Here is a 16,589-nt window from a genome sequence, read left to right on the forward strand (position 1 = left end):
ATCGCTGTGTCTCTCGTAGACATTCGAAGAGCGGTTCCATTCTCTCACGTGGTCGCCGTCATACTCGGCGATGATTGTCATCCGGGGTAGCGTGTCAGCAGTCCACGCTTTCCGGTCATGGTCCACTCCAGACGCAGCCGTTTGTGTTGTGGTATTAACTGCAGCCGCCTCACAGGACGGTAATTCCCTAGTCCGATTTCTGTTAGTCTCCGACCAATGCCTATTAATTGCTCTCGGATGGCAGGAGCAAAGTGAAGGGGTTACGATATGCTTGGTGTACAACACGGTGATCCTCCGTTGTGGTGGTCAGACGTGGAGTTCAGAACGCCAATTGTGCCTTCCCCCACGTTACCATGCTGTTCAGTATCGAAACACTGCCGACGTCCGAATGAGCTGGATATTGCACGATTCGACCACTCGATGAGATTGAGTCCTACAATAAGGTCCCTTTCACTGGTGCTGATAAAGCTGTTTCAAACAGCTGGCAGTGTTATGATGGATCCTGACAGTCGTAGCGGGATGATATTTCACTGAAATTGTAATCACAGCTATCAGAAGTGTCCTCTGAAGAAACAAACATAATTACTTTTCTTTTTGCGCTGTCGGCTAGGAAACACGATAAACTTTGTTTACCACTACTTGCTCTTCACAACAATAATAACAATAATAATATTTACAAATTACTTAACCTTTCCTACGTAACAACCTCGAACGTTTGCATTTTGTGAGTATGTCTCATCCGTCATCTTCGTGTTTTTCACAGTGATCATTCAACAGTACTGATCACGCTCCTTATATGACCTACAAAGCCCGATAATGAGAATAAACACGAACAATGTTAAAGCCCTGTAGTGGCCATTCTACTTGTAGCAGGGTGTTGCAACTCTAATCATTTAAATGTCCGCCGGTGATGTGTGCGTGAACGTTGTTACACTGACACCCGACCATGTCTTTTGGGTGCTTCCATTTTTATTTTTTTTTACCAAGCACTGTAGCAATAAATCCAAACAACAAGCGACCTGTACATTAATTCCCAAAAGTCGCCCATGCGCCCTGCTGGTGATGACGGGTGATAACAGCGTTTACTTTTTTCAGCAGGACGTGGAACAAATATGGTTATAGTATGTTCAAAATTATAGCGCTGCGAAGGAACAAGTGGTGTGATGTTCATGCAAGACGCACGGCATGCATTCAGCCAGTCCCAAGAAAACTGAGCGCACATCAACGGTACCAAACGTCACCTCCACCACAACAAACGTTTCTATCTGCTTGCTCTGTTCTTCAGCTTCAGGTTGCTTGCTATCCTGTAAGTTCGTTCCCTGTGCGCTGTGAGATTTTATTTTCATTTCTTATTGTTGCGGGAGTTACTGCCTCATTTGTAGTGCGTTGTGTAATGCTGAAAAAATCTCAGAAGTACGTTTGTTAACCTTCTGAGTACTAGAGGTTACTACCTTAAACTTTCTTTGTAAATTCTAAGTTCCAGTGCCTTTCGCATGAAACAATCGATGCTGTTGCAAGACACAGACACCTAGTGGTACACTGAGGTACTTCTAAGAATGAAATGCATTGTAGCAGTCACAGCATTCAAAGTAACAGTCGGCATGGAGCTTGTGTGTGCTACATGATTGTAGGTGATCGTGATGTGTTGTTTTATGGTGATCATATTGAGGAGATCATTACGAGCAAAAGTAAGTATATCTAAAGTTATTTAAACGTGAATTTGAGTTTGTACTATTGCTTTTATAAGTGTTTTCGAAATAAAACCACTGGAGCAGTATTTATCTTTGAGATAAATTTATTAAATTTTAGGCTTGTTATTTAGGACTGTAATTTTGATTTAGGTATTATGAGTGTATAGAACTTTCATGATGTGGGATTTTGTCTAGGAAAAATGCGAAATTGCTTTCAAATCTATCTCATGAAATGATGGTTGGCTGAAAACTGTATGTCGCAGTGGCTGCAAAATGAAACCACAATGTTAAAACAATTGATTCTTTACTTTTTGGAGTTTCTTCTGGTATTCGTTGCTTACTATGATGATAAAGGTCACTTTTGTGAAAGACTTTAAAATATTTTTTTTTGTATTATTGGGACTCAAAAGGTTAAATGATATGAGCAGACATGTCCGACGTTGCTTTCTTGACCAGGGGATTACGTACGAGGTCGGTCGATAGAATGCGTTTGCGTATCACATTTCTACTTCGAGAAAGAAAAAAGTAACGAATGAAATTTTAGTGAAATCCAGAGCTTTACCTGCTTACAGGCGTTGATAAAGACAAACGGGGCAGTTGAAAATGTGTGTCCCTACCGGGACTGGAACCCGGGATCACCTGCTTACGGAATTGTTTAAAACTTATAACTACATTGTCCCAATATGTAAAGTGAATAGTAAAATATGTGCATATTCCAGGCCACTGAAGATGCCTTGCAGAGAATAAAGGCGAAACGCGTGTGGCTTGAAAATTGTGTTTCATTCAGTTGTAGGTAGACGGTCCAAAATTAAAAACTATCGATATATCGTAATGTTACACGAAACTGAGGAGGGCAGGACTTCAAAAGTTGAATAATCGAAGCATTTGAGATGTGGTGCTACAGACGAATGTTGAAAATTAAGTGGACTGTAAGGAACGGGATGAGGAGGTTCTGCGCAGAATCGGAGAGGAAAGTAATATGTGGAAAACATTGACAGGGTGAAGAGATAAGATGGTAGGACATTTGTTAAGACATCAGGGAATGACTTCCACGGTACTAGAAGTAGTTGTAGTGGGTAAAAACTGTAGAGGAAGACAGAGATTGGAATACATACAGCAAATAATTAATGACATGGGTTACAAGGGCTACTCTTAGATGAAGATGTTGGCACAGGTGAAGAATTCGTGGCGGGCCACATCAAACCAGTCAGAAGACTGATGTCTCAAAAAAAAAGTACTCCTGATGAAATCTTCTCGAGCTTCTGTGCGCGTGGCTGCGTCGGAATCCGCCGACGTTTAGATGAATGTCATTCTCATCATCTTATGACGAGAATTCGAGATAACGCAGGCATCCAACATACATCTTTGAGTGGCGGCTATCCCTCATCACTTTTTCCCTCGGTTCGCTGGACGCCCGCCTGGGTGAAGAGGTGGGAAGAGATGGTCGTGTCTGAAATACATTTATAGGTCACTTCGCCAGAAGATGATGAGACTGACACTTACCGAAACATCGCGCAGATTCGAAGCAGTCACCTGGATAGGAAACCGACAAGCATACTTGCATTTGATATTGCTCATGTAACTAGTGATATACAGGGTGTACATTTGAAGTTGACAAACCAGAATAACTCGAAAAATAAGCTTCACAAGAAAAAACGTGTAGAATCCAAAGTTGATTATTTTCGAGAGGGACATCTGCTGGTGTTAAAATTAGCCCGCCACCCCAGCCCTCTGGGGGTGGGGCGGGAGGCAACTTTAAAATTTCAAATGGGAACCCCCATTTTTTATTGCAGAATCAGATTCTACATAAAAAACAACGTACATTTTGTCTTAAGCATTTGTTTTGATTCTTGGTAGACAGTTAGTTAGCGCTGTAATTCTAGAAAATCCATATTCTCATTTTTGCGTGGAAAATGGTTGCGAATAAATAAAAAAATACTTGTTTACTTCGTAAATTTTGATTCGCTAAAACTAAAACTCTCCCTCTCTCCCCATAGGGTGGGGCTTGAGAGAGAAGAAGTAGAGTTTTACAAATGTTGACCCAAATCTGCAGAAAAAATTAATACAGTATTTGCTCAACATTTGTGAAACTCTAATTCCTCTCTCTCAAAAGGGAGAGTTTTAGTTTTAGCGAATCAAAATTTACGAAGTAAATAAGTATTTTTTATTTATCCTTAACCATTTTCCACGCAAAACTGAGAAAATCGATTTCCTTGAATTACAGCGCTAACTATCAAGAATCAAAACAAATGTTGAAGACAAAATGTACGTGGTTTTTTAAGTAGAATCTGATTCTGCAATAAAAAAATGGGGGTTCACATTTGAAATTTTAAAGTTGCCTCCCGCCCCACCCCCAGGGGCCTGGGGTGGCGGGCTAATTTTAGCACTAGCAGATTTCCCCCTATAAAGTAATCAACTTTGGATTCTACACATTTTTTTCTTGTGAAGCTTATTTTTCGAGTTATTCTTGTTTGTTAACTTAAAATTTACATCCTGTATACTGACGAAAAAAAAAAAACAATACCAAGCAGTCATTAACGTAGTGTAATGATATTACAGGAATACCTCTGTCTAGGCAATAAAGTTAAGCGTTTAAGTTACACAGCACAGAACAGCCATTGCAAATGTAAAATGTTGGTACATTAATAACAGGTAGCCGGCCGAAGTGGCCGTGCGGTTAAAGGCGCTGCAGTCTGGAACCGCAAGACCGCTACGGTCGCAGGTTCGAATCCTGCCTCGGGCATGGATGTTTGTGATGTCCTTAGGTTAGTTAGGTTTAACTAGTTCTAAGTTCTCGGGGACTAATGACCTCAGCAGTTGAGTCCCATAGTGCTCAGAGCCAATAACAGGTATAGCCGGCAGCATGTCGAATGCAAGCATGCAAACATGCAAACAAGCACGCATTTTGTTGTATAGGTGCCGGATGTCGGTTTGTGAGATGGAGTTCCACATACACTTGATCGGTCAACACGGGGATGGTTAACGTTGTCTGTGGATGACGCTGAAGTTGTCGTCAAATGATGTGGCATTTGTGTTCGACTGGAGCCAGATCTCGCAATCGAGCAGGCCAAAGCAACGTGTAGACGCTATGTAGTTGCAACAGCGACATGTGGGCAAGCGTCATTTTGTCCCGCTGTCATACGAAATCACACCTCGGTCCATAGCCCCAGATGAAGGTCCAATGTGTCCGAGTCGTAGACAGGTTGGTTACAGGCCCTCACCTGGCCTCCTTCTAAGCAACACGTCTGCCTTCACTGGCAGAACCGGCTCTCATCAGAAAACGCGACAGACTTCCACTCTGCCTTGCAATGACCTATCGGGTGACACCACTCAAGTGATCAGTGGGGGCCAGTGGAATGCACGTTACAGGGCGTCGGACAAGGATTCTCCTGGAAGTAACCGACTGGTAACAGTTCGTTGTGTCACTGTGGAGCCAACTGCTGCTCGAACTGTTGTTGCAGATGCAGTACAATCCGCCGAACACGATGTTATTGCCTCATCAGTGGTCTTCCGGAAACCAATCTTCTTGCAATTGTACCTTCCCGTGACTACCGCGGCCACCAAATCATGTCAGTGGCTACATTACCGCCGAGTCTTTCTGCAATACCGTAGGTGAAAATCCAGCATCTCGTAGCCCTGTTACACGACCTCGTTGAAACTTAAATTGGGCCTGCCGCTGTGGTTCAAATGGTTCAAATGGCTCTGAGCACTATGCGACTCAACTGCTGAGGTCATCAGTCGCCTAGAACTAAGAACTAATTAAACCTAACTAACCTAAGGACAGCACACAACACCCAGCCATCACGAGGCAGAGAAAATCCCTGACCCCGCCGGGAATCGAACCCGCGAACCCGGGCGTGGGAAGCGAGAACGCTACCGCACGACCACGAGATGCGGGCCCGGCCGCTGTGACAGAGCGGTTATAGGCGCTACAGTCTGGAACCGCGCGACCGCTACGGTCGCAGGTTAGACCCTGCCTCGGGTATGGATGTGTGTGACGTCCTTAGGTTAGTTAAACCTAACTAAGTAGTTCTAAGATCTAGGGGACTGATGACTTCAGATGTTAAGTCCCATAGTGCTCAGAGCCATTTGAACCATTTTTGAACCATTTTTGAACTTAAATTGGAAGGAACACATAGAAAGCGTTTTGGGGTGGGCTAACCAAAGCCTGCGTTTTATTGGCAGGACACTTAGAAAATGTACTAAAGTAACTGCCTACACTACGCTTGTCCGTCCTCTTTTAGAATACTGCTGCGCCGTGTGGGATTCTTACCAGATAGGACTCAAGGAGTACATCAAAAAAGTTCAAATGAGGGCAGCGCGTTTTGTATTATCACGGAATACGGGAGAAAGTGTCACGGAAATGATACACGATTTGGTCTGGACATCATTATAAGAATGGCGTTTTTCGTTGCGATGGAAACTTCTCACGAAATTTCAATCACCAGCTTCTCAAAAATGGTTCAAATGGCTCTGAGCACTATGGGTCTCAACATCTGAGGTCATCAGTCCCCTAGAACTTAGAACTACTTAAACCTAACTAACCTAAGGACATCACACACATCCATGCCCGAGGCAGGATTCGAACCTGCGACCGTAGCGGTCACGCGGTTCCAAACTGAACCAGCTTGTCCTTCGAATGCGAAAATGTTTTGTTGACTCCGACCTGCATAGGGGGAACGATCACCGTGGTAAAATAAGAGAATCCGAGCTCGCACGGAATGATATAGACGTTCGTTCTTTCCGCATGCTTTACGAGATTGGAATAATAGAGAATTATGAAGCTGGTTCGATGAAACATCTGCCAGGCAGAGTATCCATGTAGATGTAGATGTAGATGTAGATGAGCTGTTGATAATGGCGTCGTCGTTTTCTTAAATGCATTCTTGACTAACATCAACTCACTACGTCCATTCTCAAATGTAACAAACTCACAAGATCGTTGCAGTGCCTATTTAAAGCAAAGTTGATTTGCATTATAATAGTGCCCTACTAGCGCCACTCTTATGCGATTGGTGCGAAATCTGAACAGAGGTCTTCTTACAAATGTTGAAACCCACTTAACAACTTTTATTTATCTCGCACAATTTCTTCTTCAGGTTGTGTTTTTTTCCATCTGTATATTATGATTTAATTATTTTTTTAGTATATAAAATTACACATCCAATTAATATGTGATTAAACATCTGTCTATGGAATAGTGAAACGTCCCAATAGAAAAATTAGTGAATGATTGTGCTGATAAACCCGTTACGTTATTTGATTTTCAAACAGCTGAGCAGAACTGAACGTACTCAGACATTTCCCTCTTTACTTATTCTGATCAACACTAAACTGACACACAATATTTTTAGCGCACGCAATCTGACTTTCAATAATCCCTGCAAAAAAATGGCCCTGACTAACAACAACCTATACCTTTCATGAATCACTGACCTTACAAAAATCTTCGTTACTCGAACTACTGCAATACAGCGAGCGCCAATACTGCCAGCTAAATAAAAGATTCTAACTACTGAAGGCACTAACTACTGATAGGCATACTAATCAAATGAAAGATTTTGATAGACAACAAACAATGTATTTACCTTAATAGTGTTCAAGAGTCATTATATATATATATATATATATATATATATATATATATATATATATATATATATATATATATCAGTTCATGACATCCAGTCTTACAAATTTACTGTCTCTGATGGACACACGTCCAGAGCATCCGCTCTCAAAACTTCCGCCATCTCCCCCCCCCCCCCCCTCACATCCACCACTGCTGGCGGCTTACCTCCAACTGCACAACGCTACGCGCTGTCCACACCCAACTGCCCAACACTACAGGATTTTGGATGGACATCATTGAAACAAAGGCGTTTTTCGTTGCGGAGGAACCTTCTCACAAAATTCCAATCACCAACTTCTCCTCCGACTGCGAAAATGTTTTGTTGACGCCGGCCTTCATAAGGGGAATCGATCACAGTGGTAAAATAAGAGAAGCCAGACTCGCACGGAAAGATATACACTTATGTAGCATTATCCTTTTCCTGCTTTCTTTGCGTGTGTGCTTCAGTTTTATTAGGTCTGCCCACGTTCGTTCCCTTTAATGCGTGTCAGGGCGCTGATGATCTCGACGTTGAGCGCCCATAAGCCCCAACAGACACACACACACACACACACACACACACACACACACACACACACACACACCACTACAATAGCGAATATTCCAACAATGCCAACCAGCCACGGACGGCACACAGCACAGCCAGTGATTTTCATACAGAGCGCTACGTGGCGTTACCAACATAAAAACCTAAACAGCCTACTTACAATAGGAGTATGCAATTTTGATCGAATTTATCACTCATAAATCTCGGTGTTTTGAAGTCGGATGTGTGCCTCTTTCTCCAGGCGGAGGGCGAGAACGTGAGCAAGCTGGAGAAGGCGGACATCCTGGAGCTGACGGTGCGCCACCTGCAGCGGCTGTCGCAGGCGGAGGGCGGTGGCTCCTGCTGGCAGTCCCCTCGCTTCCAGGTGGGTCCGCCCGCTCTCTGCTCGCTACTCACATCATGGCAAAAGGCGAGCCCTGATGTGGCCACAAAGACGGCCGACCACTTCCAATAGCGTTTCGACTCTCCTTAACAGCGTCGAGGCTCCACAGTCGGAAATTTCCCCCTGTACTGGGTGTAACGGGTATAAGTGGAAATATTTCTATTGGTGACTGGGGACAGTGTACTGGACAACATTACATCATCAAAGTTTATGTTAGTTGCAGACTAATAATTCTAACTACTACAAGTCGCATGATTTAGGTTGGTTAGTTACCTCCAGCTACATGTGGCAAAAGCAAACCAATAATGTAAGTCTGTAGGATTTATGTAAGTCTGCAGGCTTTCGTGGCCATTGTCATTAAAGTTAAATTCTTCTGGGGTGTTTGGCCGCGTCATATTTCCTGTAAAATGATCGACGATCACTCTGTTCGAATCTTCTTCAAGATTGTCCGGTGTCCACTACTGCTAGCAACTGATTGCTAGATCCTGAAGAAGATCCCAGCAGAGGAGTCGAAACGTCGATTATTTTGGAGGAAATATGACTCGGCCTAACACACCAGAAGATTTTAACTTTAGAAAACCATTAATGTTCGTTTTCCCTGAGCAGAAAGTCAAGTGTTGAGCTGTGGACATGTGGACGCTAAACAGTTACTCTATACTGACAGGCGCAGCCCACTTAGTAGTGCTTTACGGCCATGCAGAAAACGTCAGGTCGTAAATTTTGTAACGAGGTGGGGAGACCGTTCGACATAGAGAGAAAACAACCAATACAGTGATGTGTGCATATATTGAGGCACCACACATAAAAATATCTGCACTTATACCGTCTCTTTATTACCGTTATTCTCCAACAGAGTGGTTAATCATTTACAGACGTCATCAAAAAAAAAATGCTTCAAATGGCTCTGAGCACTATGGGACTTAACATCTGAGGTCATCAGTCTCCTAGAACTTAGAACTAATTAAACGTAACTAACCTAAGGACACCACACACATCTATGCCCGAGGCAGGATTTGAACCTGCGACCGTAGCGGTCACGCGGTTCCAGAATGAAGCGCCTAGACGGCCGGTGTGGCCGAGCGGCTCTAGGCGCTTCAGTCTGGAACCGCGTGACCGCTACGATCGCAGGTTCGAATCCTGCCCCGGGCATGGATGTGTGTGGTGTCCTTAGGTTAGTTACGTTTAATTAGTTCTAAGTTCTAGGGGACTGATGACCTCAGATGTGAAGTCCCATAGTGTTCAGAGCCATTTGAACCATTTTTGAAGCGCCTAGAACCGCTAGGCCACAGAGGCCGGCAGACGTCATCAGAGACACAGCGGGAAAATCCGACTGCTTCCAGGTCCCGTACTGAAACAGTCAACATTGCCTACTAGTCTACAACGTTCATCTGATCAAAAGCAATCTGAATCTTCAGCTTTTCCCGGCTTACGACACGTCGAAGTAGTTCACGGGTTAACTGCCGGGTGTCAGTGTCCAACGGGCACAATATTTCGGCAGACGACCACGCAGCCATCGTCTCGTGTGATGATGAACATTTGGACACTGACATCAGACAGTTCACCCGTGAACTATTTTAATCAAAATTATCAGCTCACATCCGTGTAATGTGAAATTGTCCACTAGATGTCACGAGAGACGCACCTGACAGTATACGAAAACGGGGTGGGTGGTACTGTCGGTAGAGAACAATAGAGGAGCAGCAACAGCGGAAAGGACCGTTCGGGAGAGCCCAAGTGACTTCGAACGTGGCTGACAACTACAAGGGAAACTCCTCATGGCACCACCTCACCCCCCCCCCCCCCCCCTCAGTTTACCTGGTAAGATCAGTCAGTGAACAGCCCGTCAAAAACAGAACACAGATCAAGCAAGAAAACAGGAAGAAGTTGTAATGAACTGTGAAAGAAGATGCAAAACAGAAGTAGTGAACGGCCCAAGCTCAAGATGAGCAACATCAGGTGTGCTTGAAAAGCTATGTCGTTGTTGTTATGTGATCACAGTTTTGGACTGCCAGGCGGAAGATCCATTGTCGATTCTGCCTCCTGACCGATTTCTTTTTCCTCACAAAATTATGAACTGTCCGTCCGATCACTAATGTGTCTATTCACTGTATTCATATTTGTGTCTGTGTCGTGGTGTAACGTCCGTTTGCAACAGCGAGGTCTAACGAAGGTGTGGGGCGGCGGGTTGAATAATAATTATTGGTGGAAATTGGAATTGTTGTAAATATTGTTCGCCGCTTTTTACGAGAGCCTGGCAACTATTTCTGTGGTCAGCCAGAAAGCGATGGAGAACATACTGACCATAGTTCCCAGTTTGCAAGTCCACATTCATGTCCAGCCCACTGGAAGAAATGTTTCTATTCTCTATTTGTCCAGCGAAATCGGGACTATGATTATAAATGAAGATTTTTGAGTTCTAATTGATACATATATTTGGTAAAGTCTCACACGCACAACATTGTAATATTCACTATGTTGTTACTGACAGGATATCTTTCTGTCCTACACAACACTATGAGCAGTTCAGAGCCGACCTCTACGGTAAGTTCCTGCTAAATTGTCTTTCGCCCTGACTACTGATAATCAAAATAAATGCTCGCCACAAAAATGGAAAATAAGTGTCACCTCTTGCCACACGGTTTTTTTAAAATTACGGGTGGCACACTAACCGTTATTTTTGCGAAATCTAAGCGATCCAGGACGGTGTACAGTCCTCGCGAGTTCACTTTCCATTATTACTGAAAATACGCGTTTTGTAACAGCCTGGCCGGTCGAAGTGGCCGAGCGGTTCTAGGCGCTACAGTCTGGAACCGCGCGACCGCTACGGTCGCAGGTTCGAATCCAGCCTCGGGTATGGATGTGTGTGATGTCCTTAGGTTAGTTAGGTTTAAGTGGTTCTAAGTTCTAGGGGACTGATGACCTCAGCAGTTAAGTCCCATAGCACTCAGAGCCATTTTTTTGTAACAGCCTGTCTTTGACGTCATCCGAGGCAGCGCGCATTCCGGCGTTAGCGTTTGACTGATGCGGATCTTAACGTTGGCTGGATGCGAAGCAAAGCCTAGTCTTGTCTCTCGGCTGTATTTACATACGTGGCGCAGCGGACGGCCAAGGGAACGCCTGCTGTCATCCGTCCAGTAGCAGTTTCCAGACAGTCGCTTTCTCGAACACATAATATATTAACAATGTCGTAATTTCCGTATGAATATAGTCAAGTACGTTAAAATCACAAAAAAAGTTTTAGCTCACCTTCATTAAGACTTCGCGTTCTAAAATTTTTAGAACGAATCTTGTATTTGTTATTATTTACATACAGGCCATGAAACTTATTATATCTTTGTTATTTAATAGGTTTTATCACGTACTGTAACCAAAACTTTCTAGCCTTAATATAACAGATACTTAGTCTACTACAAATAAGGACGTTTTTTTTACAAATTTAGTTTTCATTACATTACTCGAAAACTATTAGAGGTAGCTTAATGGGGTCACGTAGTTATTATTGTTAAGTTGAACTGAGGCGTCATACAAATTTTTACGCTTCTAAGTCTGATATTTAGCATCTTCAATTTTTATTAAAAATATTGATTTAATCGCGTTGAGACATGAACCAGTTAATTTTAACATAAATCTGCACATTATCACCAATTTATGGCTTCCTAGCTTTATTATTTAGCGCCACTTATCTTTTGTTCTTAAAACGATGTATTTAGGTAAATTATTGATCTAATCAGTCTGATACTTGACAGTTTAAACAGTATTACGCTAAAGCATATGTTGACAAAGTTTGAAAAAGCTACTTCATCTTTTAATTTCATTCTTAATTCTGGTGAAATACTTGTGTGCTACGCACAGACGCCTTATGGTGACGTGGTGCTGCTAGCGGCGCATCTGTGAGGCAATGGTTTGTGGACAGTAACTGAAATTATCTGGCCTGCACAGCGTCCCGACGTGAGCTCAATAGAACACCTTTGAGAAGAGTTTTGACTACGCACCGGACCCCAATGCCCGGCATAACTACCTTCTATGGTTTCGGCTCTTGAAGAATGGGTTGCGTTTACTCCACAGACAATAAAACACCTCAATGAAACTGTGCCCATCAGAGTTAAAGCTGTCTTAAAGGTCCACTAATAGAAGTGTCAAGATACGTCTCATCAGATAGTGTAGGTAACCTCTAACTAACGACTAAAGAGTTAGCAACAGTAACAAGTAACCTGTAGTGTAATATTACAATGCAACACCTATATAGCACAGGTGATTTGCAGAGACTTGAAGAAACTAAATGCTCATTAGAGCTCCTCGCCTACTCTGAAACTTTCGTACATGTACCTAATTAGGCAATTCTTTTAAAGGACATATAAATTTTATTAGCGTCAAAAAGGCATTCCTTTCGCAACAGTTCCGTTTCTCTCTAATTTGAAAGACGTCGACGTCGTCTTTGTCGCTTATGGCGAAGGGAAACCGGTTACGGAGAGGAAACGATAAAAACGGTCCGCACCTACTTGCCTCAGTTACCGTGTTATGGGCGGGAGAGCAATCCCTCCGGGCCCGCTGGTAATTAACAGAAGATTGCTCCCAATCTGATCGGCCGTCGCCACTAATGCGCCTGTCAAGACTACTTTCCAGCTCCCAGAATTACAAATACATCCGGTGACCAGGTCCTGATCTTAATTGTACCACTCACTAAGACGGTGGGCACAGAGCTCGTCTTTCTATTGGAAGAACGGAGAGGAAACGGTGAACACCTTAACAAGCCAGTCTAAGAAAGTAAAGATTTGGATTGCGTTGACGTTTCAGTTTTCACGTCTGGCCTCTGGGGACATAGCGAATGTTCTCAGACGCCTGGTGAGGTTTTAATTTTCGGGGACAGAACTCGCACTGAACGCGGGTAAGGTATTTTATCAATAAGTCCGAGACCTGAGGGTTGTTACTATTTCTGTCAGCAGCGTTAGAACTTCCTTTCCTCACAAAGGATGCTAATCTCACGCAGGGACTCCCAACGTGGAGAACCAGGGTTTTGTTCTTGGGGGTATCCTTCCCCTAGCCCTCCACTACTGCTCTCAGAGGCCTGCCTTTCCTGAAAGCAGACAGTGAAGGAGGAAAATGAAAGACATCTCGGGCCTCGAAATCTAATATCGTTAGGGGTAAAAAAAAATAAAAATAAAGAAAGAGCTGGTCAAGGGAGGGCGATACGAAAGAAAACAGAAGAAGACTGACAAAGTAAGTGGAAGTAATGTCAGACTTAACTAAGGGCCCTTGTGGTTGCTATCCACATACCGCTAATAAAGTGGCCCTTTACAGGACTACCCTTCCTCTGAAATCTCACCAACCGTCTGACACGGCGGCCCTATGAGGAGCAATCTCCCACCAGCATAGCTCAGTGGATCACTGACGCACACAAACCTCCCCACCAGCTTCACGGTGGTAAACCAAAACACATGAACAATTTACAGATGAAACTATGCTAGATAAAGGAATTAGACAAGGAGGTTCATTAAATCCACTTCTTCTCAACTAGTAATGCACCATGTCACTAATCATGTAAGAAAGGAACTGGGCTATAAAATGAGAAGTATAGTAGTAAAGCAGATAATGAGGATAATCTACAAAGGTTAGTTCATCAATTTAATAAAACAGCTCAGCAATATAACATGGAAATCTCATATAAAAATAACTAAGGGTATGGTAATATCAGAAGCACCTGTTTGATGTAAATTAGAAGTAGGTGGTCTGTCAACGGAACGAGTGATGGGTTTATTTATCTGAGGAATGTTATCACCAGTTATAGGGACTTAACCATGGAACTGAAAAGTCAAGTGACAAAGCCAGGCAGGATACCCGGATGCCTGCAAAATACTGTATGAAGAAACCAATTTAGGGGAAAGTAATCATATATAAAACAATGGTGCGTCCTGTTTTGACATACTCAGCAGAAACTTGAGCAGAAACGAATAAGGTAAAACAAAAGTTAACGGCAGTGGTAATGAAAGTACTAATATATATACAAGGAGTGACCATATGGAACGAAAGAACAGATGTGTCGACAAGAGAACGGTACGGAATGCAAAAAATGGATAAATGGATGAAGATTAGGAAAATAAATTAGAATGAACATGTGGAAAAGATGGACTCTTCAAGACTTGCTAAAATCTGTAAACACGAACAATTGCATGGGAAAATTACCCAGACGACTACCGTGGAGATGAGAAAGGAATAGCTATACAAACGTCTCATTAAAATCTGTAACTGTTTCTCTCGTATAATTTTGTACTCCAAGTAGAAAATTGGTCGCGATGTCCTTAATCAGCACGTCTGTATCATACTTAGTAGGCCTTACACCATTACTACACGCACATTACGAGACTGTGGTATTCACACAAGGGAGAAGGGGTTTTTGAAGTAGGCCCGACAAGGGAGCTCCCATAGAGAAGTCCAAAAATTGACAAAAAGATAAAAAAAAGAAACCTCTCACCTACGAAGGTTATACATGTTCAACAATGGTTTTAACGCTGCTACCTGACTGCAGAATAATCGTGAAAGCCTGAGAGCGATTACTGAAGCAAACAGCCTATTTCATTGTAGCTTCCGATATCCGCCGACTGAAGACACAGCGATGAATAAAACAATTAAAAAAGGGAGGGGATATGTAATTTACTTCGTCATCCAGCCAGTATTTTTGCTTCACCCAAGTTTCTGCTGATACTACATGCTTCCAATTAAACAAAAAAAAAATCAAGAATCATGCTACAGTGTGTGTAGAATAATATAATATTATGAGAGTAATAAAATATGTTACTTGTGATACTATGTGATCCAAAGTCGTTAACATTTAAAAATTAAATACTTCACGTAGTAATGTAGGTAGAGAGGTAAAAATCCAAAACAGGTCGTAAATTGAGAAACAGATGGCGCTTCATATGATACAAAAGCTAAGTTGTCTGCGGACCTGGGAGGTCAAGTGTGACGGACGTGGTGGCTCAACGCGCCATCCTCATCGATGTGCGCGAGAGATCTTTCTGAGATGGAACGCCATCCTGCATAAAAATCACAGCTGCAGGCAGCCAGATTACGGATGATCTGACTACCCCTCCTAGGCGTAATTGACATCTTTCTGTCGAGCGACTCCATTAACCAGTGTAGCACTCGTTTGTAGTTTCAATAAAACATCATGCTATTTCAGGCACGTGTGTCGATTTTTACATCTCTTCTTAAATTATTCCGTGAATTAGTGCTTTTTCAAATATTAATAGTCCTTTGAGTCACCCTGTACATCGTATTAAAACCATTGTACAACTGCTGTCATAAATAATAATACACAGGTTTTGTTTTAATTTAATTTTTTTTAAAGCTTGTACAATTTTCGGATTACTTACAACAGTGCTCCAATCATGTTGTGTTTCATGGAAAGAAAAATAATTTAGTATGGTCTATTAGACCCTGCAAAGTTATAACTTCCACAAATGCTTCATTTTTATTACACCTATTTATAAAATTTCAAAATTTTGAAAATATGAATAGAAAATAATGCAGAAACATAGTTCCAAGAGGGAAGGGAAGCGGGAACAGCTTTGGCAGTTATGTGAGAGGTGCTGGATGGTCTCAGTACGATTCTTCCAAGCCATGAAGACGGAGAACAGCCACTTAGACACAGAGAGAGAGAGAGAGAGACAGTCAGTCAGACAGACAGAAAGACAAGGTAAACCAGTATCCTCGAATGTCCGCTAACATCGGAGAGGCCGTGGAGTGGAACGAAGCCTGGGTTGCAACAGTGGCCAGAATACACGCTCCCTTCCGCATGAGACAAGTTACGCGATATATTGCTCCAAAGATTAATTAGCAACCGTTTATTGACCTACCTAGTTGCTCCTCAGCAATGCTACACTTCACAAAACTGTTCAACAAGGAACCCCAGAAACGCTTGGACCCTCAGGACAGGGTTAAAATTTCTACTTCGGAAACACCAAAATCAAAGTGTCAAATGGTTCAAATGGCTCTGAGTACTATGGGACTTAACTGCTGTGGTCATGAGTCCCCTAGAACTTACAACTTCTTAAACCTAACCAACCTAAGGACATCACACACATCCATGCCCGGGGCAGGATTCGAACCTGCGACCATAGCGGTGGCGCGGTTCCAGACTGTAGAGCCAGAACCGCTTGGCCACTCCGGCCGGCCCTGTGCGGTATTTTAATTTATTCAGAGAGATTACGAGATTCGACCGCTGTACTAGAAAACGTACACTGTTAAGAGACTACGGTGCCTCTAGGTGGTCGATAATAACTTCCGCCCGATAATCTCCAGAAAGATAAACTAGGGTAATTGGCCGAAGGCCTACGTGAA

General features: G+C 42.9%; 1 protein-coding gene across 1 annotated transcript in view; it reads left to right on the plus strand.

Moving 5' to 3' along the window:
* LOC124776523 (enhancer of split mgamma protein-like) overlaps positions 1 to 16,589 on the plus strand; it is a 132,738-nt gene that overhangs the window by 87,064 nt on the left and 29,085 nt on the right. The window contains exon 3 of the mRNA XM_047251552.1: positions 8,112 to 8,234. Coding sequence (XP_047107508.1) covers positions 8,112 to 8,234 — 123 coding nt within the window. The remainder of the gene's footprint in view (positions 1 to 8,111; positions 8,235 to 16,589) is intronic.

This window comes from Schistocerca piceifrons, chromosome 2 (genome assembly GCF_021461385.2).
Source record: "Schistocerca piceifrons isolate TAMUIC-IGC-003096 chromosome 2, iqSchPice1.1, whole genome shotgun sequence".
Taxonomy (NCBI): Eukaryota; Metazoa; Arthropoda; class Insecta; order Orthoptera; family Acrididae; genus Schistocerca; species Schistocerca piceifrons.